Raw genomic sequence first — 24692 nt, forward strand, 5'->3', positions numbered from 1 at the left:
GCCCCTTCTGCTGGCATTGGGGGGGGGGGGGGAGAAGAGACAGACTAATGCCATTGGGATGAGCCAGTTTCTCAGATAGCCTAGACCCATGCCATGCAGGAGTTTAAAGGTGGTAACCAATACCTTGAATTGGATCCAGAAGCAAACTGGCAGCCAGTGCCTAAGGACCCGAAAAACTGCCCACGCACCTGTGTTCTGCACCAGATGAAGCTTCCAGGCGCTCTTCAAGGGTAACCCCATGTAGAGCACATTGTAGTAATCCAACCAGTAGAATAACTAGGGCTTGAATGACTGAGTACATCTTATTGCCAAGAGAATTAGAACCAAACTATTCCATACAAGTGTAGCCCTTATGGTCCAGCTTTTTCCTGACAGAATAATTAATCAGTGGAATGGCTTGTCTCCAGAAGTTGTGGTTGCTCCAACACTGGAAGTTTTAAAGAAGAGAATGGACAACCATTTGCCTGAAATGTTATCAGGTCTCTTGCCTTAGCAGGAAGTTGGACAAGAAGACCTCAAAAGGTTGTGTCCAACTCTATTATTCTGTTAACAATATAATTGTAGCAGATTCTTCAAACTGAAGCAGTTTGCCCTTAGTTCTCCCCAACCCATAATTGGGTTTCAAATGTGTGTTCTGCATTTTGGAAAAAGGAAACAGCTGTTGGGGGAAGGGTTAAACACACACTTGTCCTCTGCTGCTTCCTAACTCTCTATTGTCAGAGGTAGTAAAGTAAATTTTGAAATGCTAAATATACTGAATGCCACCAACTGTTTCTCGTAAGTTTTTTCCCCCTTTACAGGTTCCTTATCATCTGGGTTGCTTCAATGCTCTCCCTAAAATGCAGATGCCCAGGACTGGATGCTACATTGTAGGTGTACTTTGACCTAGTGCCCTAGTATTTTCACCTTGGGGGCATAAAATTAAAATATAGTTTTAAAAATCCCAGAGATTTTTTCCTATCATTAACAATGAACTGCTGTAGCATGACTCTGAACGCTAACTTATTTTGTGTTGATTGTCAATGCATTTGTTTTGGTGGTGGTGGTTTGTTGTAGCTGAACCACATTGCTGAATCATGGTCAGTATTATCCATCAAGTCACCCAGATCCTTCCTGCAGATCCTGCTGTCTAATATGGTCTCCCATGATTCTCGATTTATGACTCTGGTTTTTCTCATCCAAATGAAGGACTATACGTTCCTGTTGAAATTCATCTTGTCAGTTTCTATCTCTTGTCTATTTTGTCAAGAACCCCCTGAATCTTGATACTGTCTTTTGAGTGGATTGTTGTCCCTCCTATCTTTGTGTTGTCTTGCACATCTGATCACCATATTTTCTAACCCTTTATCCAACCCATTTTTAAGTGTGTTTGTTGAGCAACACAAGCCCTAGAACAGAGCTCTGCAGAGCATCACTCAGCGCTTCCATCGTGATGCTGAGCATTGCTGACATTTGAGAGGTTATCAACAGCCCCGTGTCCATCCAAGGATTGCATGGATTTTTTTTTCAAATGCTTCATTTTCAGAGACAATGGGTCGCTCTATCCCAAAAAGAGATTTGGTTAACTTTTCATGAATTATTTTTCATAAATCCATACTGGCTCCGGCCACTATAATTTTTTTTTCAAAATGCGCATAAATTAACCAATAATCTCATCCAGTATTGCTATGGAGCTGATTGGTTTGTAGTTATCCTGGTCTCTCTTCCCCTCCTCCCACTTTCTAAAGACATTTGCCCTAGAGCTCACATTACAGAGGTCTACTTTTGGGGTGAGGAGGGAGAGAGGGTTTCCTCCCTACTATTCCATTCCCCTCTGTGGGAAACACTTTTCCATCTTCAAAAAGGGCCACCAGACTAATCTTCACGCAGTTGTTTCCTTTGGCCTCAATTATGGTGGCACTGAGTGTTTGCCTAGGAATATTGCTTTGGAGATTCCTCCAAGCCTATTGACTGTTGACAGACTGCGCTGAGGGGTCCTCGGACTGCCTTCCTTCTTTAGGATATTATTGGAAAGGAATGGAAGGCACAGGATACGTTTTATGGAGCCTCCCCATGGTATAGAGTGGGTGGAATTTGCCAAACAATGGCTTCATTTTCAAGGCAGCCTTCAACAAGCAGCCCACAGTTGAAGAACAATCTTCTGTTCTCATATGCCTCATTTTCCTAAGGGTACTAGAGACCCATGCGATAGTGAGGAAGAGCTTATTTAAACAACTGGTGCTTATTTCCAAGTTATGTCTGCAAGGGATGCTTACAGGGAAGTAACTGAAGAGAGTGAAATGTATTTCTACATCAGCAGACACTGGGATTGCTCTGAGAATCACACTGCAGTTCATTGATAATGATAGGAAATGTATCTGGGATTTTTAGAAACTACCATATTTTTTGGACTATAAGACATACTTCCCCCCCCCCAAAAAAAACCTGGGTGGAAATGTCTTTGCGTTTTATAGAGCGAATGTTGCCGAAGCCCTGCCAACCTGCCATCCCCCATTCTTCGGCCTCTGCCTCCCAGCAATTTGCCTCCTTGCAGCAAACAGCCTGGTCAGCTTCAGCACAGGCTGATTAGCACCGTGACCCGTCAAAAGCGCGAACGTCATAAGCGCGCCGACAAAACCGCGGCGCTAAAACCGCGATGTCAAAAGCGCGCCGACAACAGCGCGCCGACAACAGCGCGCCGACAGAAGCGCGATTTAAGTTAAGGTAAGGTTTAGGGTTAGGGTTAGGGTTAGGGTTAGGGTTAGGGTTAGGGTTAGGGTTAGGGTTAGGGTTAGGTTACAGCGCGCTTCTGTCGGTGCGCTGTTGTTGGCGCGCTTCAGGGCTCATTCATCGCTCATTCGTCACGCGGTTTTGTCGGCGCGGTTTTGTCACCGCGGTTTAGTCAGGCGCGCTTTTGTCGTTCACGCATTTGTGGTGGAACCGATTAGCACAAGCAGCTGATTGGCATTGGATCGGCCTCCTGCAATAGCGCCGATTAGCTGTTCCAGACTGCGTGGATCGCCACTGCCTATTGGCGCCATCAGCACCCATTGCTGCTGCCATCTATTGCCACCTCCGCAGACCCAATTTTTGGCCTCTATGCGTCCCATTTTCAGCCTCTGCATGCCCCATTTTTGGCCTCCATGCATCCTGTTTTTGGCCTGTTTCAGGCGGCAGGGATAGGCAGAATCAGCAGCATCTGCTTTACTCCCCAAAAGCTAGGTGCGTCTTATAGTCCGGAGTTTCTTATAGTCCGAAAAACATGGTATATTTTTATGCCTCCAAGGCTAAAATAAATACCAGAGCAATAGGCATCTTGGTTTGCAAGAACAGGCCTGAATACAAAGTACTGAGTACGAAGTGGGAACAACTATTCTCATCAAAAGATACAAGTAGTCCTCAATTTACTACAGTTCATTTAGTGACTGTTCAAAGTTGCAATGGCACTGAAAAAGTGACTTATGACCACTTTTCATACTTACAACCATTGTAGCATCCCCATGGTCATGTGACCAAAATTCATATGCTTGGCAACTGACTCATATTTATGACAGCTGCTATGTCCTGAGGTGACCTTCTGGCAAGGAAAATCAATGGGGAAGACAGGTTCACTTAACAACTATGTTACTAACTTCACAACCGCAGCGAACCACTTAACAACCGTGGCAAGAAAAGGCATAACATGAGGTAAAACTCACTTAACAAACATTTCATTTAGCAACAGAAATGTCGGGCTCAATTGTGGTTGTAGGTCGAGGACTACCAGTATTGGGCCGGATCTGGCATGGTCAGCCGAAAAAGATTCTTGGTTTGGTTTCTCTCCCTCTCTCTCCCTCTCTCTCTCTCTCTCTCTCTCTCCCACCCTCCCTCTCTCTCTCTCTCTCTCTGACAGCAGCTGGATATGACTGCAAATATATTCTAGACTGCAAACCAAAATAATAAGAATATTTTTTTTTTACAAAGGTAGCAAGAAGTCACATAAAATTACAGTCAAGTTCCACAGATCTCCCTGCTTGGAGAATTCTTCCTTTCTCATTTCCTGCTCATCTGCTGCAAGGCGCAATCCTGTGGAGGAGTAGCCAGCTGGCCCCCTCATCCCTTCAACACCAGTAGCTGCCTGATGTGGAGGAACCGTGTTAAGCAGGGATGGAGATAAGAGGCCTGCCACACTCTCGGAGGCTGTTGGATTCTTGGCCTCCCCCATATTCGTATTCCAGCCAAGGAAACCAAGAGCAACTCCAGAGGAGAGCTGTGAAAAGGCCTCCTTGCTTGTGCTACAGTAAATGCCTGGGGACAATGAGCCGGAGAAGGAAATGCAAGGAAGTTTTGGCGGGTGGATATCATGGGGATTGTCTACACTACTGGATTTTTATTTATTATTTTGCCCAGTGTTTATTTGCAGTTTTGTACTCACACTGAGCTTGTCAATGACAAATTTAGCTAGATAAACCGTGACGACATCAAAAGAAAAACCCAGGCACCTATCAACAGATGGAATTTGGTGATAGGTAATTCGGAACACATGCAATCAGGTTTTATTTAGCCAAAACATGACATAGTGATATGCCCAGCTGACAAATGAAATGCTGCCCCAAGTGAGAAAGTGAAAAAGTGTCACAGAGTCCCCCCCCCGCCCCGCCCGCTGCTGAGGTGAAACGCTACCACCCGTTCTTAACCTGGCAGAAAAATTGGTATGAAATTTGCTGTCTCTGTTTCAAGACGTTATTCTGATTCTATGGCCTCTGGTCCCGTTTTCTATGCACGGGGCGCACCCAGGGGGGTTGCGCACGCTTGGCAACTGGCAGGTAGTTATGACGGTTGTAGTGCCATTGTAACTTCAAACAGGCACTACACAAATGGTTATAAGTCGAGAAATACATGCACAGTTCTCTCAGACTCACAATTCTTTGCCACACCGCAGTCTGCTTATAAATGCTCTGAATGCAATTACAAAATGTAGCAGAAAGATGTGATCTCTGCATCCACAAAGACTCCCCAAATTTCCTATACATTTTATTGTGAAGAAGGGGATAAATTCTTAACACAAGCCTGAAGACCAGTTTAGAATAGAACAGAATAGAATAGAATAGACGGAAGGGATCTTGGAGGTCTTCTAGTCCAACCCCCTGCTTAGGCAGGAAAGCCTACAGCACTTCAGAATGGTTATCCAACATCTTCTTTAAAACTTCCAGTATTCCAGCATTCACAACTTCTGGAGGGAAGTTGTTCCACTGATTAATTGTTCTGTCAAGGAATTTCTCCTTAGTTCTAAGTTCCTTCTCTCCTTGATTAGTTTCCACTTATTGCTTGACTCCCTCTTCTTTGTGGCAGACCCTGAGATATTGGAGCATTGCTATCATGTCACCCCTAGTCCTTCATTTCATTAAACTAGACATACCAAGTTCCTACAACTGTTCTTCATATATTTTGGCCTCCAGTCCCCTCATCATCTTTGTTGCTCTTCTCTGCACTAGTTTTATTAAATACATTTAAAATCAAATGGAATCTTCATCCTGGTCCCATGTATTACTTTTAAAAATACAGCCTACAGCCCACTGCTAAATGCCATCTACCATTATACTCCTTGGATTTAATGATTGGCCAGGCCAGGCAAGATTGTTTGACCAATTCTAATTTAATATTGCCTCCAGTAACTTTCCAGAATCTCAGACAGAAAGGGGAAAAAAAACCTTGCTCTTCTTTTACTTCCTGATCTCACTCTTTGAAGCAAAGATGGGAAGGACTAGAACAGGGCTCCTCTGAGTGTACAATAAGGTCTCAGTCGCTGAGGAATATCAGATTATATTGGGTGGATATTTCAACTGCCTTTTTGGAACCTGAATTCTGGTCCAAGGCAGACCACATTTGGCTCCACGAAGTATTTAAAGTGCCAGTGCAAACAGTGTAAAGGGATTTGTGAAAACTGTTCTTTTAAAGAAAGGATGTCACATTTGGAATTGTTTTGCTGTGAGAGATAAGGAAGCCTCCCCCCACTCCTGAATCATGCTTCTGTTGTGGTGAGGTCTCATTTTTCCAGTGTTTTAGATGGCAATCTGGAGCTGCAGATTAAATACAATACTTTTGCCAGTGGCATTTCTCTGTGTCAAATTACGGTGACCGATACAAAAATACTTATTGGCTGGTGCCCATGCAGTCACTAATGTCAAGGCATACACGTTTTCAGTCCAAGACATCTTGTAAAAGTTTATATTTCTTCAAATGCTTATTTTGGTTAGCTTTTTCCCAAAGTGAGCACTTTCCCATTATTACCAAATGAGCTCATGTACTGACAAGAATTAATCTCAATGATTATAAGAGTGTCAATCCCTTCCCCTCCATAATATTTTATCCTTTTCAGAACAATTCTTTCTTAGATTTATTGTTGAAATACTCTCTAATTCTCCAGGATTAAAGCAGGCATATTTCCCCCTCCTATTCTTAGGAAAAAGAACAGACCTAGTTTTCATTTCTGCTCCATCTAGAACAGGGGTGTCAAACTCAAGGTGCTTAGACCTAGCCCACAGGATGGCCTTGGAAATAGCGAAGGACCAGCCTGCGGTGTCTCTGCCAGTGAAAATTGAGCTTCGTTTTTGCTGGCAGAGGGCTGCAGGAGGCCATCGTGGCCTAACCCTCCCAGGATTCGTTTTCGCCCACACCAGCCTCCTGCAGCCCTCTGCCAGCAAACACAACATTTTCACTGGCAGAGGGTTGCAGGAGAACCCTCCCCCCCCAGCCCCACCTGGGCCACCACAGGTGCCCCCAACACGAGTTATATTGAGCTGGCCATGCCCACCCTGGACACACCAGGTCCCACCTACCCACTCCGAGGTCAAACACAACCCTGATGCAGCCCTCAATGAAATCGAGTTTGATACCCCTGATCTAGAAAGATTCCTACCCAGTCTCTAGTAGCAACATGAGAAGTGATACTACCCTGTTTCCCTGAAAATAAGCCCTCCCCAGGTAATAAACCCAATCAAACTTTTGAGCACATGCGCTAAAACAAGCCCTCCCCTGAAAATATTGCAACCCAGCGGCAGCCATGAGGTGACTATGCTCGCCGTCTCCTGCACCTTAAAAATAACAAGACCTCACTGAAAATAAGGCCTAGTGCAGTGTTTCTCAACCTTGGCAACTTGAAGATGTCCGGACTTCAACTCTCAGAATTCCCCAGCCAGCATTTGCTGGCTGGGGAATTCTGGGAGTTGAAGTCCAGACATCTTCAAGTTGCTAAGGTTGAGAAACACTGGCCTAGTGCTTATTTCAGGGGTCAAAAGGAAATTAGACCCTGTCTTATTTCCAGGGAAACATGGTAATAAACTAGCAATACATAAAGGAACTGGTACTCTAAAACCCCTTTCTATCACAAAACATCCAAGAGGAAGGAACTGCTGTGCAGGAGATACAGAGACTTAATCTCAGTCTTCTTCCATTCAACCTTTAAATTTAAACTCTTCTGCCAAATGTGCCTTACTCCCATTCAGTAGCACCCTTCAACTGGAAGCTGCTTTTCAAAACAATTGGAGTTAAACATACTGGTTTTTAAGACTGGGTGAAGTATGAGAAGACAGGCAGAAGAAGAATTAAGAGGCGAAAAGGTGGAGGGAATTTAAGAAAAATGTAGTTTTTATTCTGAACCTATTGTCATTTCTTTCACACAGCCCCCTGTGAAGATGATAAAACATTTCACCCAACTCCACACAATCCTCATTTCGCCCATTCTTTTTTGCAGCTCCTAAAGTGTCATTCAACACAATGGCTGAAATCGGCCATAAAAGTTTTCTGAACTGCAGTTTTCAGCCACTTGTCTTCCATGCATAAACCAGCTGGAAATAAAAACCACTCTAAGAAATCCTTCTCTAAACCCCTTCCTTTGCTTTGGCCACAGTGATAGCCCGACTTTCTTAACAAATAGGCCAACTAGTGGATTATCCTGTTTCTTTATCCCTTCAGAGTGGGAAGACATGGCAAGACAAGAATTCAGTTTCACCCTTTTTTTCTGAGACATGGGCTACAAGGGGAAAATGGCAGAATTCTTTCTCAATTTCCACTAGTCAGAAAAGTCAGGTGAGGGAGAAGTATCCATGATTGGCCACTGTTCCACCAATAAACTTCAAGAAAAGAAAAGAAAAAGAAGGGAGGGGGAGGAGGAAAGGAAAGGGGAGGAAAAGAAGGGAGGAAAGGAAAGGAGAGGAAAGGAAAGGAGAGGAAAGGAGAGAAAAGGAAAATAGAGGAAAAGAAAGGAGAGGAAGGGAAAGGAGAGGAAAAGAAAGGAAAGGAAAGGAAAGGAGAGAAAAGGAAAGGAGAGGAAAGGAGAGGAGAGGAAAGGAAAAGGGAGAAAACGAGAGGAGAGGAGAGGAAAGGGGAGAAAAGGACAGGAGAGGAAAGGAGAGGAAAGGAGAGGAGAGGAAAGGAAAGGGGAGAAAAGGAAAGGAAAGGAGAGGAAAGGAAAGGGGAGAAAAGGAGAGGAAAGGAGAGGAAAGGAAAGGAGAGGAAAGGGGAGAAAAGGAAAGGAGAGGAAAGGAAAGGAGAAAGGAAAGGAGAGAAAAGGAAAGGAGGGGAAAGGAGAGGAAAGGAAAGGAGAGGAAAGGAAAGGAAAGGAAAGGGGAGAAAAGGAAAGGAAAGGAGAGGAAAGGAAAGGGGAGAAAAGGAGAGGAGAGGTGAGGAAAGGAAAGGAAAGGAAAAGAAAGGAAAGGAAAGGAAAGGAGAGAAAAGGAAAGGAAAAAACCTAGAAGGTCCAACTGAATTTGTAAAAATAAAATGCCCGTGGAGAGAAGAGACCAACAACCAGAGAGGCTGCGGTAGCCGGGTGGGGTGAGGTGGGAAGTTGCTTAAAGGAGTTGAAAAATAGCATGCCAACCAAACAGCATGGCTTGAACCCGCACAAGAGAGAAAACCACTCTTTTGACTCACTGCCAGAAAACATGGGTGGAAGTTGTGTTAGCTGCTGGGAGTTGAGATCATGTAGAAATAGTAGGTGACGCGTGAAGGTGACACATGAAATAAGTAGAAATAGGAGGTGACACATGAAACAAGGTGGAAGTGTGGATCTGGCTGCAGAGTTGCTCTTCATTATGAAACAGGCAACAGATGAAAACTATCTCCCTCCCTTAAAAGGGGTTTCATAGTTTGCAAAGCCATTCTAATCTATACACACACCCCCAAAGAAAAATGGGGGGGAATCTAGCCTCAACTTCTCTGTGTAATTGCTGAATCTACTGAGGTTCTTGAACCATGCCCCAATAAGGTCCATGGTTGGTCCTTGGCCACCTAGAAGTCCACCCAAGTTCTAGAGCTATGTTGATCTTGCAAACCCCAGCTCTGGGTGCTGTTATCAGAGCGGTACTTTGAGGGGAAAGTGTGAAGCATCTGTTCCTTCTCACTATTATATGTGTTTTGTCATGGAAGGGCAAATGTAAATCTAAAGTTACATGCAGTATATAGCTCTACTCCCAAAGATTCCCCATTGCTCCAGGAAAACTATATCCTAACCTTAAAGTGGGTCACAGCTGATGTACTCATTCTTCTAAGAATTGGCAAGTTGGAAACTACAGCTTGAAGATTTTAATTTTTGTGATGTGATAGGAATGTGATCTAGCGGGCAGAGGGAACAGAGTTCGGCAGAAGTCAAATTTAAGTATTTACGAAAGAAATGGAGTAACCCCCCCCCTCCTTTCACCTCTGTATCCCCTAAGGTTTATTTTATTTTATTTTCAGGGATCTGGAGCTCCTTCTGGCTGCAGCATGGGAGGGAGGGAAAAATTAGCACTCCCCAGACTTTAGTCCGTCTTCCACTGGAAACTTTCCAATGACCAAGGAAACTGAGATGTTGGAATAAAAGCGGGAGGGAAGGAGGAGAAAGAGAGAGAGAGGAAGTGCCAGCTCCACTTTTTTTTTTCTGCCTGAGCCCTGTTTTCTCCTTTTAGATGAAATAATTATTTCCAGCTGCCCTGCCAGCTCATTCAGCTGGCCAAGAGGGAGTCCCAATTCATTTCAACACTGCAGGCCAAAGCAGGCCTCAACGCTTGCAGCTCAGCAGGGGAGCAGCCTCCGCAAAACGGCTTTTGCTGCTTCAGAAATGGAAAGGGGGTTACTGCGTTTACAAAAGCTGTTGCCCCTTTTCCGAAGATGTGCACTTTGGACTTGCTCAGAAGTACTTCCTTTACCGCCAAGCACACTTATTCTTGGAATGAGCCCCAACCACAAAAGGGGACCTAGACGACCCTCACTCTGTCAAGGACCTTGGAGTACTCATATCTAATGATCTATGGGCCAGAGCCCACTGTAATAGCATTGCCAAAAAGGCATTAAGAGTTGTCAACCTAATATTGCCTAGCTTCTTCTCTGGTAATATTGTACTGCTAACCAGAGCATGCAAAACATTTGCTAGACCAATTCTCGAATACAGCTCATCTGTCTGGAACCCGCACTGCATATCGGACATTAATACAATTGAGTGAGTCCAGAGATATTTAACGAGAAGAGTCCTCCACTCCTCTGCTCACAACAGAATACCTTATGACACCAGACATGAAATGTTGGGCTTTGACAACTTAGAACTTTGCTGTCTTCGATCCGACCTAAGCGTAGCACATAAAATTATCTTCTACAATATCCTACCTGTCAATGAATACTTCAGCTTCAACCACAACAATACACAAGCACACAATAGATATAAACTTATGGTAAACCGCTCCAAACTCCATTGCAGAAAATACGACTTCAGCAACAGAGTGGTCAACATCTGGAATGCTCTACCTGACTCTGTGGTTTCTTCCCCAAACCCCAAAAACTTTAACCTTGGACTGTCTACTGTCTACTGTCGACCTCACCCCATTCCTAAAAGGCCTGTAAGGGGCATGCATGAGCGCACCAACATGCCTACTGTTCCTGTCCTAATGTTCCTTTTTATTAAATATCCATTTCACGTATTCAAAATCATGTTTATACTTATATATGTTATCTTATACACGTGTGACTAAAATAAAATAAAATAAAATAAATAATCACATACACTGGGGAGGAGGGGAGTCCTTCTCAGCTCCATCTTATTGAAGTCCACCTCCTGTATCAATTGGCTCTTTCTGTATTTACAATCCCCATCACTCTTAGAAATGCAGGTTAAGCATATCTGGGAGATAGGAGGGTGGGAGAAGTTGTAAAAAACTGGGCAGAATATTTGGCCCATCTACACCTGGTGCTGCCAATCAAAGTGCTAACTACAAAGTGTTTTTTGTCAACTGCCTTGCATTGCACCTCACAATGGCAAAGCTACAACTTCCTTCTTTGCCATCTCCCAACTACCACCAGCAACAGGGTCTTGCACAGAAAGAGGGTCTTGTTCTACAACACACAGAGCTGCCTACTGCAGTCCTCGACTTACAACCGTTTGTTTGTTCAGTGACTGTTTGAAGTGACAACGGCACCGAAAAAAGTAAGTCATGATCAGTTTTCATGCTTATAACCGTGGCAGCATATTCATACTCAAAAATCATGAGCTTGGCAACGGGCATTTTTTATGACAATTGCACTATCCTGGGACCATTTGTGACCTTCCCAGCTGGCTTCTAACAAGCAAAGTCAATAGAAAAAGCCAAATTTGATCAACAACCACATGATTCACTTAATAATGGCAGTGATTCATTTAATAAGTGTGGCAAAAAAGGTCATAAGTTAAGGACTACCACTAATAACAACAACAATAACATGGGTAATATTATTAATAGTAATATTATATTACATTTAATATTAGGATATGAAGGTGCATTCTATAAATAATAATAGTTCCTAACAGACTAGATGATTTTAGAAAACTGCAATAGAAGGAAGACCAACTTCAATGTAACTTGGATTGATCACAAAAACACATCTGATTCCCTGCCACATGATTGGATAATCAAGTGCCTAGAAATAACAGGAGTCATTCAAAACATCAGAAGCTTTGTGCAAAGTTCAATGGCACAATAGAAAACACAGTTGCTGGTTAGTGGCAATTGACTTGGAAAAAGTTAATATTAAAAGAGAAATCTTTCAAGGACACTCACTGTCATCACTACTGTTTGCCATGGATTCCTCTATCAACAATACTGAACAAGTCAGGCCATGGCTATCAAACATCAAAAACATCTGCCAGGCTATTCCACCTCCCTTACATGGATGATCTGAAACTATATGAAACTACATCATCCGAAACAGAGTAGCTGCTCAACACCTTCTGAATATGCAACCAAGAAATAGCAATGGAGCTTAGGCTTGACAAATGTACCACCCTCACCAACATCAGGGAAAAAACAGTGGAAACTGAAGGAATCAAGATGCCCCAGGGAAATAAAATCAGGAGTTTGGATGAAGATGATCGTGACCCGACGAAAGCGCAAACGTCAAAAGCGCGCCGACAACAGCGCACCGACAACAGCGCGCCGACAGAAGCACGATTTAGGTTAAGGTAAAGTTTAGGGTTAGGTTTAGGGTTAGGTTTAGGGTTAGGTTTAGGGTTAGGTTTAGGGTTAGGTTTAGGGTTAGGTTTAGGGTTAGGTTTAGGGTTAGGTTTAGGGTTAGGTTTAGGGTTAGGTTTAGGGTTAGGTTTAGGGTTAGGTTTAGGGTTAGGTTTAGGGTTAGGTTTAGGGTTAGGTTTAGGGTTAGGTTTAGGGTTAGGTTTAGGGTTAGGTTTAGGGTTAGGTTACAGCGCGCTTCTGTTGGCGCGCTGTTGTCAGCGCGCTTCAGCGCTCATTCATCGGCACGGTTTTGTCGGCGCGCTTTTGTCGTTCACGCATTTGTGGTGGAACCGAAGATGATCACTACAAATTATGAGCACCCTTCAAGCTGACAATGTCAAGCCCATTGAAGTCAAGAAGAAGATCAGAAGTGAATACATCATCAAAGTGAAGAAAATCTTAAAAGTCCAAACTCAATGGAAGGCAGAAAACACCTAGGCAGAAAACACCTAGGCAATTCTAGTCATTAGACAGACAGCTGGTAGAGTGAATTGGACTCAAGCAGAATTAAAAGCCCTGGACAGGAAGACCAGAAAAATGATGAAAATGAATCATCCCCTTACCTCCATGTAGGAACATTGACAGATTCGACTTAAAATAGATGGGCATGGAATGTTGCAAATACACCAGATGGTTGAAAGACAAAAATGGATATTGGAAGAATGTCTGAAGGACAGTGAAGAAGATGCACTAGTACGCAAATATTAAAGAGACCAAAGTGGACTACAAGAAAGACCAAACGAAGAGCAGAAAAGAGACATTGGAAAGGCAAAGATGCCAATAATAAGAGGCATCTAAGGCCACAATGGTGAACCTAAAGCCCTCGTAGGTTAGCTGGCTGTATTAATTGGCTTTGAATTCTCAGTTGTATAAGGCTATAAGATGAGAGCAGGAGAAAGCACCCTGAATAAAAACCATTCAAAGAGCAGGAAGGAGCTAATCAGAGAAACACTTTTGGGAAGGTTGCAGAAAATACATACTTACACCAGTGCAAAGAGAGCAGTGAACTTTTCACAAGACTACAGGGGGAAAAAACCTTTTACTCATACGTGCTAGGCATACATTAATGATAAAATCTATCAGCAGCCTTCGTTACAGCCTGTTTATTTGTTTTAACCTAGAAGCTTTAGGCACAGATCTGCAGATGATACATGCATACAAAATGTATTCGAATGTCAGTAGCTTGGGTTGGCAATTGGACCGTTGGTCTGAGCTCTGAGATTGGCAGTTTGGTTGCATATACAACATACATGTATATGCAATGCCAGTTGTTCCATTAACGCCCACTAGAGGGAGAACTGCTATAATGATAGGTGCCATCCAGATAGGCACCAAACATTGCATATCTAGACAACAATAACACTTATATATAGATCTGTTAGAGAGCCGTCTAAGTCCGCTTTCACCAACTTGTTGATACTCTTTTGCCAAAGTAGATATGCGAAGCCACAACTACCAGTTCTGGAAACCGTGTGCCATTCCATCACACTTTCTAAGGATGGTTATCTCTGCCTTAAGACAAATGATCCTTGACTTAAAACATCTGCTAGAAATGCTAAAAAAACAACAACCCTATGTTGAAATAAAATCTTTTCTCATCGGAATGAAACCTTGAATGTTTAGCTGGGGATTTAAAAACCTTTCTTTTTGTCCACTACCTATTAACGCGCTAGATAGACGACACATGAGCTTCGCTGCTTTAATGGACAATGATCTCTAAATATTTTGCCCTGTTCTAGCATGCTTGTAATACATTTGCCAATTGCCAACACCACCCACTTCTTTTATCTTTTGCGATAACAGCTTCTCTTAAAGGCTCATTTATCTTCATAACACTACTCTGACTTGTTTGCAAACAAAGGCATTATTTAACTATACACCCACAGAGACAGGAGGGAGAGCTAGAGATATGTGTTCAGACTCCCAACTACGCTCCTAACTCCTGCTCAGTCATGTGCAAGGGAACAAAAATGCAGTCATGGACACCCAGCTTTTTGCCTCTTCAGGGACAAACACACATATGTGTGTAGATGCGTGTCCAATGGTGTGTAAACTACATATATCCTCTTGTGATGTATAAAAGTTCGCCTTGTTGCTTCTATTCCTTCTAATTTGTAAATATGGACATTTCATTCATTCTGTTACCCAGAAATTTGCTGAAAGTCATTTTGAGGAATATTCCCGGCATGTGAGAAACCCTCACTGAGCTTGAGGTCTTTGTAAACTGGTATCCAATCAATGAATGCACTGTGAAACAAAATCACCATCACTATATGCTTTTCTCAGCTCAGGAATCCTAAAGCAACATTCCAAAACTGGCTAGTAAAGACTTGATCAAAATCTACCTCTAATGATACTAATATTTTACAGGTGAGAACCATAGAACTAAATTACATGAGCAATTAGCCAAAGTTTAACTATGTCAGAGTTTGCTTTAAAAAAAAAAAAAACCCTGCAACTCTTCTTGCAGTTGTTAAAACTGTTTGAAAAAGGTTGCCCTTGAAATTCTACTGCAGGTTATCGAGAAATTTTGTAGAAGGCTCCCCCAAGCTACTTTTTCTTACCTTTATTCTACTGGCACTTTCATTTTTGTTTGTCTCACAGCAGTGATATTAAGATTATATAGTGTCTCTGCTCCTTGGAAAGCAGAATGTGCCATCTTAGTACATTCTGCTCTCTCTTCCAAATAAGATTGTCCCGAATGGACACATTTTGTTCAGTTGATCATTCTCCTCAGATTGGAATTAATGCCAGGACAGCTTTAGTCGTGGTGGCGCAGTGGTTAGGAGGCAATATTTCAACCTATCTTTACCCACAGCCAGGAGTTCGATCCTGAACAGCTCAAGGCTGACTCAGTCTTCAATCCTTCCGAGGTTGGTAAAATGAGGACCTAGATTATTGGGGGCAACATGCTGATTCTGTAAACCATTTAGAGAGGGCTCTAAAACATTATGAAGCAGTATATAAGTTTAAGTGCTATTGGTTTGCAGTATTGCAAACTAACTCTGCCCGCTGTCAAGAGTTCGATCCTGACCAACTCAAAGTTGACTCAGCCTTCCATCTTTCTGAGGTCAGTAAAATGGTCATTCAGATTATTGAAGATCAATATGCTGACTTTGGAAACCACGTAGAGAGGGCTATAAAGCATTGTGAAGTGGTATGTAAGTCTATTGTTATTATGGAACAGATGCAGAATAAAAGGCAGAAGCTAAACCCAGATGGGGAAAAATTGAAAAGCTACTGATTTCTGTATCTCAAAGTTTAAATTTTACCACATTAGATCATAGTTCCTTGAAACAAAAGATGATGGTAGTATTTTGACTGTTTTGTATTTACAGCTGGCAAGGACTAAATTTTACCAGCTTCAACAGACATTTTTGTGGCGTAGCACTCCTAAATGATAAGCTATTGTTTTTCATCCGTGCACTGAAAACTTGCACTGCAGCTTATAAAAGATGCATATTCGTACTTTTCCTGGGGATTTTCTTGTAAAGTTTTGGAGGTTTGATTAGCCCGGGAGGCAAAGTAGATTTTGAACTACTGTCAAAATATCCACAACAGTAATAATCAGTTTCTCAAAGCCTAAAATGCTCTACCTAATTAAAGACAACCTCTCCTGCTTTCTTACATTAGTATAGCAAGTCCTGCTGATTTGTGGGGCAGCTCTTTCTACAGTCGGAAAATGCTCAGAATCTTAGTGTTGTGGTGCTGTTGCTATATAATTCTCTCCATTTAAGAGGCTACTAAATCAGTCTCTCTAGGCCTTGGGAACAAGACAAGTCCTCTTTTAAGAAACACTTGGAAAACCACAAGTAGTCTTAGAATTATTTAATGACCTTTCGAAGTTATAACAGACTATCAGAACTTAGAATCTCAATTGTGAATAATTGGGGTTTATTTACAATTGGGATTTGAAGTTCTGGTCGTCAGCCCCCTGCTTCCCTGTGGGTCACATGACCAAACCTCTGGCACTTGGCCACATGATGGACAGCTGTTTGCAGCATCCTGAAATCACATAACTACCTTTTTCAATGATTTTGCCAAAACCCAGCATTTACATCCAGTTTTCAGCAAAATCACGCCTATAGCATACTATTGATTTGCTTAATGACCACGGCGATTGCTTAACAGCTGCCACACAAAAAAGGATCACATGCCTGACTTGTTTTATAACTTTTACAACTCACGTCCGTGATTGACAGCTACCATTATGGTCGTAAGTCAAGGAATACTTGTAGTATCCAATTTTATACAATGATTTTAAAGCATTCCATTTTGAAAAATAAAGTGGTGCTTATTTCGGAATCCATTTGATGTAAAAAAAAATACAGAACAGGAAGTAACTGAATTGAGCAGAGGTGGCGCAGTGGTTAGTATTGCAGGCTACTTCAGCTGACTGCTAGCTGCAGTTCGGCAGTTCAAATCTCACCGGCTCAAGGTTGAATTACCCTTCCATCTTTCCGAGGTGGGTAAAATGAGGATCCAGATTGTTGGGGGCAATAAGTTGATTCTGTAAACTCTTAGAGAGGGCTGTAAAAGCACTGTGAAGTGGTACATAAGTCTAAGAGCTATTGCTATTGCTATGGCAGCATTATGAAAGTATATTTGAGATCCAGGAAACCGTGTGAAAATTGAGATATTAGCAGAAGATAATAAACTTTGGACTAGCAATGATAAATGCATTCTACCAAACCTATATATACCAACTAGCAGACTTGAGAGCAAAACCCATTTGTGCAAAATGGTCCATATAGGCCATTCTGGAAAAAGTTTATTGCAGAAAGAAACTTCTAAGAACAATTTGACTAAACCAAGCAGAAATCAGTGTCTGGCTCAAGCCATGTGATCTCAGATGATGCCCTCTGGTGGATAACCTGCATAGATACACCTGGAGATAGGGATGTGGGGGCAGCAGAATGGGCTGCAGTTGGCAGAGCCCACTATGCAATGAAGATTCCAGCTTAACCAAGGCAGAAGCATCATTGGGAAAGAAATACAGATCAACACTTTACCATTTCATGAATGGATTCCCTCCCCAAAATGGTGCAGCAGACTCCAAGAGAAAGGGAAGGGGGGCTACTTTTTTTTAAATAAAAAGTTGGCTCCTTCTTTCTCGGGAACCCCATTCAGGAGAGCCCCAGGCTCACAACTACAAAGTTCATAGATATGCAGTGAACTGGAGGCATGGATGACTGACAGCCCTTCAGCGTGGGGACGCTGCTTTGGCGTGTTGAAACCCGCACGAGAGAAAGCACAAAGGGTTCCCATTGCTGCATTGGCAGATGGGAAGCATGCAACTAAGCAGAGCCCAGAGGTCTGGCACAGAGCCTGGGCACACCTTGGGGTGGATAAGGGCAGAGAAGTCAGGACATGCCCCAAAGCATGGAGAACGCAGTATGATAGCCAGGAGGAGCCAGTGAAACTCACACCCGGCAAGCACTGCGCACAATTTCTTTGTAACCCGGGTCAAGGGTGTCACGGCACAAGCAAAGCACAATAAACTCATGCACACACAATGAAAGGCACTTCCACACAACAACTTTCTCTTATAGCCCCCTCAGGAAAATCAGAAGGGAGCCATTCCCAAAGATGATGCAATCCCCGAAGAGTGATTCAACCCAAAGTAAAGGCTAGGTATATTTCTACACCACCTTAAGTGGGTCTTTGCACAAAGAGCTTCTTCAAACGCCTACTTCCAAGTCAAGGGTATTGTGTAAGCTAATAAGCTAATAATTACTGAATAAGCCAATTCAGTCCACCCATAATTCATTTCCTCTAAAATATCCATAGAATGGAATTCTTTTCTATACCCAGATATACATTTGGTAGCGTCTTGTTAAATAAGCCTCTTTCCCCCTTATTTTTAACATAATCAAGGAGCCCTGTGAATGACGCCACATGTAGCAATAATTCTTTTTAAAATGGCCCATGAAATGTTCTGAGATAAAAATCCAGCGTTCGGTGGCTTTGTCTTCAAAAGGCATCTGGTGCCCAGATTCCAGATCAAATCTATGGTTTGTACCCAAGGTTGCCATTACCACCAAAGGAGTTTCTAGGAACAGAGTGGGATTTGGCTTAATTTAGCTGCCAAAAAGCAAGTTTGGGACCGAAACATTTCTGAATCCAGACAAACTTTGGAAGCTGGTGGGTATATGTGGAATTTTGGGAGCATGTTGTCGTGAGCCCGGCTTATTCACAGTGACGGTGAAAGCTTCCGTGTTTTACAAAAGATTCCCTCCAGTCCTCCAGCTTTCATACTATCCATAGCTACCTTTTACTTTTTCTGAGGAGACAGGCATGCTTCTGTACAAAATGCTAAGCTTCCACCACTACATTTGCTCTTTAAGAGTCCCCATGAGCACTACAGGTAGTCCTTGACTTACAACATTTCATTTAGTTACAATGGCACTGAAAACAGTGACTTAAGACCATTTTTCACACTTATGATCATTGCAGCATCCCCATGTGATTTATATTAGGATGCTTGACAATTGTCTCACATTTATGATGGTTGCAGTGGCCTGGAGTCATGTGATCCTCTTTTGTGACCTTCTGACAAGCAAAGTCAATGGGGAAGCCCGATTCACTTAACAACTGTGTTACTAATTTAAGAACTGCATTGATTCACATAACAAATGTGGCGAGGAAAGTCGTAAAACAGAGCAAACTCACTTAACAAATGTCACTTAACAACATAAATATTGGGCTCAATTGTGGTCGTAAGTTGAGGACTACCTGCATATGGGACTTGGAAGCATCCTAGAAACGAAGAAGCGGCTGGAAGGTTCTTTTCACTTCCTTTTTAGACTTGTTTACTTGAACACACCTCGCAAGCATCAAGCGATATGTTCATGAACAATACAGGATCCCAAGATATATGAGCTTCTACAATTTACAATTTGAAGTCAGCGTTGTTGCCACACAATGCCCAGAGTATACATAGCTATAGGGCGATTGAACTGAATCAACTGAATTTGTATTTCTAGTCTGCTCCCTAACTGCTTTGGCAACAGGTTGATTATTGAAAAATTTGAAGCTCATTCAGAGTGTATAGCAATGTGTGGAATAGGATGCCACCAGCTTGCAATTAGATTTTTGCTGTTCAGACAAGACCTAAAATCTGAAAGCTAATATATTCAAATCTCAGGCTTATCATATTCCTTCGTTTAACTAAAGATTTTCCAGAATAAGAAGTTCCTGGTATTGCATCATGTTATAGTCACACTTCCTGTGGAAATCTCCCCCAAATCAGTTCAGTGATTTTCCTATGCTTGTAGGATTCACTCTTTTAGATCCTGAAGTACTGAATCCAAACCTTCTGAACAAGACAAAGGTGAAATGTAAGGGCACCTGATACAGTGCAGGCGTTAATTAAAATGTCACACATGAGAAACAACTTGAGAAAGTGAGTGGGCTGAACCAAGTTCCTGGCTCGAAATATTGATTCACAGCTATCACCCCTATCTTTATGATCTACAAATGCATTGAATTACAATTCCCATCACCCCAGCAAAATGAAATGTTCTGGCTGTGGATGGCCAGTGTCGTAATCCAAAATAAGTGCCGGGGTACCAGGAGATATCCAAGGCATTAATTCATTACAGTGTTGAAACAAGCCTACTGCTACTCACAAACTTTTAGCCTGTGCAGTTTAAATCTTAGTTGTTTGCTATGACTGGTGTTGTGGAGAGAAACAACTTAAAAGCAGAAATAAATCCGTACCCAACAATATCTCTCCCACTGCATTATGCCCCACTTGGACAGCACTCAAACCAAATTTACCCCCAATGCTAGACAAGGTTTTGAGTCCTGATAGTCTTTAGCAGAGGTGGGTTACAAATCCCGGTGGTACCGGTTTGCTTGTGCTTGCGTGCACGCTCGTGACGCTTCTGTGCATGCACAGAAACATCTGGGTGGGTGGGCAGAGTCTCCCGCTGCTGCCACAACCAGTTTGCTCCTGGGCCGAACCAGCAGCAACCCATCTCTGGTCTTTAGAGTGTGGAACCAACATCCCAACTACACCCAGTCCTGTGCCAGTTCCCCCCCCCCACCATCACCCTTTCCTTTCAAGGGACTTACACAGTGATGCCATCTCCTTCGGCAGGTCGGTAGGGTAGCTCCTGAAGTAGCCTCCATTGGTCAGCACCTCGAAATGTGGGTTAGGGAAAGGGAAGGGGTATACAGCAGGGGGGAAGCCATTTACATGAGCCAGAGGAGCCCCACCCGAGCAGCCTCTCTCCTTGTTTACAGCCATGACTGAGAATAGGAAAGTCAATGCATGAGAAAATGAAGAACTCCTCTTAAGAAAGCTGGTTGGTGCTGACAGTGCTCCAGGCAGATGGTCCCATGATTGTGGCTTTTGCAAGTATGTCGTTCAAAGGCAGAAGGCCATTCCTCTCCCGCCTCCTTCGGATGCAGTCCTGCAAGGGAATGAATTGACATTAGTAGTATTCAACTGTAGAGAAAAACAGCCCACTCCCAGCACTCTTGTTTCTCCATTGCCATCCAGGATGGTTACCAGGAAGAGATGGGAGCTGGGAAACACTTGCAAAAAAACAAGCAAACCAACCAACCATGAGGTAGAGAAAGAACTCATCCCTACTCCCATCCCAACCCCTCTGGGTTTTAGCCTTTTTGCCATTGCCGCCCTCTTTTATTCTTAGTTTTTATTGTATTTTCTTTTTTCTTTTTTTACTTGTGAGCCACCCAGAATCTTTGGGGGCACACAAATTTAATAAATGAACAAATATGTATCAGACACAAAGGTGGTATTAATCCAGTTCTGACAGGTTCTGGAAAACCGGTAGCGGAATTTGAGCAGTTCGGAGAACCGGCAAATAGGCTGGCCCCGCCCCCACTGCCTCCCAGCTGATCTTCTTTTGTTGCCCTGAACCGGAGAATATAGCTGGAAAGCAGGTTAGCGGGGTGGGGAGGGAATGGGGATTTTGCAGTATCTTTCCCCTGCCGCGCCCACCAAGCCACGCCCACAGAACTGGTAGTAAAAAAAAATTGAATCCTACCACTGATCAGACCGTACCTATCAGTGATGGTTTGCTAACCGGTTTACTACCGGTTCACTCATGCTCACACGCACGCAACACTTCTGCGCATGCGTAGAAGCGTCCGGGTGGGTGATCAGAGCCTCCCGCCACTGCCACTACCGGTTCGGCCTAACGAGGCCAAACTGGGAGCAACCCACCTCTCGTGTCTACGTCTCATTCTTAACTGCCAGAAAGCAGGGGGGAGAGAAGAAACAGGGACAGGAAAAAAAGTTTTATTGTGGAAATATAAGAAATGAGGAGAGAAAGGTGACAATGTCTGGCTCCCACTGCAGTTCACGGTAGGGCTTCACAGAGCAAGGAGAAATTAGTCAAAAGAAGAAAACACACTTCTTAGGGCCACCCACTGGGTGGAAACAAAACAAAAGCAGAATGCGGCCAACAAAACTATTGATGGAAAAGGCCTCTCTTCCACCAGCTCCCCTCCCTCAGGAAATCAATATTTCTAAATACTGCCTACCCAGCCTTCCCATCTTGGTGTATCTTGGGAAGGCTGTAACTCCCCAAGATATTAGCCATACTGGTTGAGGATGATAATTGTTGTAATTAACCCATTTGAAGGGAACCAGGTTGCAAAAGGCTGGTCTATTTTGAAAAAGCTCTGCAGATTTTCACACAGAAACTTTTCTAGCTCAAAGATGGACTCTTGAACTTTGTATATGAAAACTATGGGTCTATCACAGAGAATACACCTCAATCAAAGTTTTCTCCAGACTACTATACAAAAGTGAATCTTCCAAAGGTGGTTTTCCAAAAGGCAACTTTTGGACTTTCTTAGTTTTTTTTTCTTTGAAAACGTTACACTTCTCATCCAAGAAACTTCTTCAGTTCTAACTGACTGATTGGGAGGATTTATAATGTTTTCAAAGAAAAAAAAAGCAAGAATGTCCAGTTGCCTTTTGGAAAAGCACCTTTGGGACAATCTCTGTAGACACCAAAGGCAACACTATACTTTGTAGTATTCTGTAATGATGGAGGCAAAACCTGGTCCTTGTTATTGAAACTGAACAGACCATCTTTTAGAGCACACATGATGAATGATGGCCCCTTTATGGCACATGAATTCCCAGAATTCCTGAGCCTGAGGGCTGGATGGCTCAGGAATTCTGGGAGTTGAAGACCACAAGTCATAAAGAGGCCATTATTTCCCCCCATCCTTGATTTAAAGAATCTAACTCACGGATACTCATGTGATCCTCACTTCTGAGGATCTATACTGAGATTTTCCCAGGTGTGTTATCTTGCCAGTTTATTTAAGCTTGCAGGAACTGGCCTGTTTGTTTGTTTGTGATGGAAAGTGGTTTGGCAGGAAGTTAGTAGTTCCAGTGGAGATCAGAGATGGCCTGGCCACTCTTGAGAATAATGGAAAGATAATGGGAATATTCTGAGAATTTCAGAGAGGCAGGAAAATTGGTGTAAGCAGCAGGATTAGGAAGATGGTGTGGGGGTGTATCTGAGCAGGCTATTGCTTAAACACTCCTGATCTCCTCTATCTGCCTAATGTAATATGAAGATGTTCTAAATAATGAAAAACAATGACACTATTACCTATTTTATAGTGATCTTCTCACACACCCCACTTAAAATACTTTTGAGTCCATCTGCCAAAGTGCATCAACAGACACACAGGAAGGCAAATTAAATTGACTGTCCTGCTAAGAGCGTTTTCACTTTACAGACAGTCCTTGACTTACGACAATTGAGCCCAAAATTCCTGTCGCTAAGAGAGACATCAGTTAAATAAGTTTTCCTCCATTTTAAAACCTTTCTTGTCACAGCTGTTAAGTGAATCACTGTGGTAGTTAAGTTAGTTACATGGTTGTTAAGTGAATCTGGCTTCCCCATTGACTTTGCTTTTCAGAAGGTCGCAAAAGGTGATCACATGGCCCTAGGACGCTGCAACCGTCATAAATATGAGTCAGTTGCCAAGCCTCTGAATTTTGATCCTGTGGCTGTGGGAATGCTACAACAGTCGTGTGATAAACAGTCATAAGTGACTTTGAACAGTCACTAAAGGAACTGTTTTAAGTCAAGGACAACCTATATATAGTTCTGCTAAGCAGGTGTGTTCTGCTTAAAGCATCCCACCCCCCTCTTTCAGGGACTGAATAAAACTGCAATATGCATATCACTGTATCTGACTGAACTTTTAAGTAGAATCCAATGCTTTTGATGTGAAAATGGGGGGGGGGTTCTTTCCTCCTTAGACGTGAATAACCCCAGGGATTTTGAAGGTTCCAAATTCTTCCCTTCCTAAAAGATTTTAAGAACAAACCAATTAGAAGAGTGTCTACCAAGGCAAAAGAAAGGAATAGGCAATATATGCCTAGAAAAGCTAGAAAGTTTTGTAGCAGGAATGGATTCTATCCTGTCACAGAGGGACATACTTCACATTTGGAGAGAGTCAAGGACTTAACGTGTGTTTCAGTGACAGACATGAACTGCACAGAGGCAGTTTTTGGCAAGCAGGTTGGTTATGCCAAGCCTTTCTTAGAAAAAGTTACACATGTTATGGCAAGAAATCACCACACTGATTCTTGATAAAGGTAAAGGTTCGCCTCGCACGTATGTGCTAATCGTTCCCGACTCTAGAGGACAGTGCTCATCTCTGTTTCAAAGCCGAAGAGCCAGCACTGTCCGAAGACGTCTTCGTGGTCATGTGGCCGGCATGACTAAATACCGAAGGTGCACAGAACACTGTTACCTTTCCATCAAAGGTCATCCCTATTTTTCTACTTGCATTTTTACATGCTTTCGAACTGCTAGGGACAAGTAACCGGTGCTCACTCTGTTACATGGCGCTAACCGCCAAACTGCTGACCTTTCCTGATCAACAAGCTCAGCGTCTTAGCCACTGAGCCACCGCGTCCCACACTTGATAGGTATATATAAAAAGGCTCTAGGAATATGTATTTAAAACACCCTGATCTCTGGTAGCTCATCCTAGTATTACCATTTGGGGGGGGGGGGGTGTCTCCCTTGCTACTTATTTGAAACCAGCAGTGTGACACACAATGAATTTTACCAGAATAAACTCTTGATGCTACTTATCCCCACTCCAACCAAAGTTTTATTGATTTAATGCTCTTAAAACCATAGGTAAAAGGCCCGGATTTTTTTTGCTTTTTGTTTTAAAGAGTTTTTAAAAAGGGAAAGAAGC

General features: G+C 42.9%; 1 protein-coding gene across 1 annotated transcript in view; it reads right to left on the minus strand.

The window, feature by feature from the left end:
• The window catches only part of RARG (retinoic acid receptor gamma), a 153588-nt gene that overhangs the window by 75605 nt on the left and 53291 nt on the right, over positions 1-24692 (minus strand). Inside the window, exon 2 of the mRNA XM_087710564.1 lies at positions 20553-20893. Coding sequence (XP_087566690.1) covers positions 20553-20727 — 175 coding nt within the window. The 5' untranslated portion in view covers positions 20728-20893. The remainder of the gene's footprint in view (positions 1-20552; positions 20894-24692) is intronic.

The sequence above is a fragment of the Thamnophis sirtalis genome, unplaced genomic scaffold (genome assembly GCF_051295495.1).
Source record: "Thamnophis sirtalis isolate CommonGarterSnake01/CBP01778 unplaced genomic scaffold, rThaSir2_p1.2 scaffold_3, whole genome shotgun sequence".
Classification (NCBI taxonomy): Eukaryota; Metazoa; Chordata; class Lepidosauria; order Squamata; family Natricidae; genus Thamnophis; species Thamnophis sirtalis.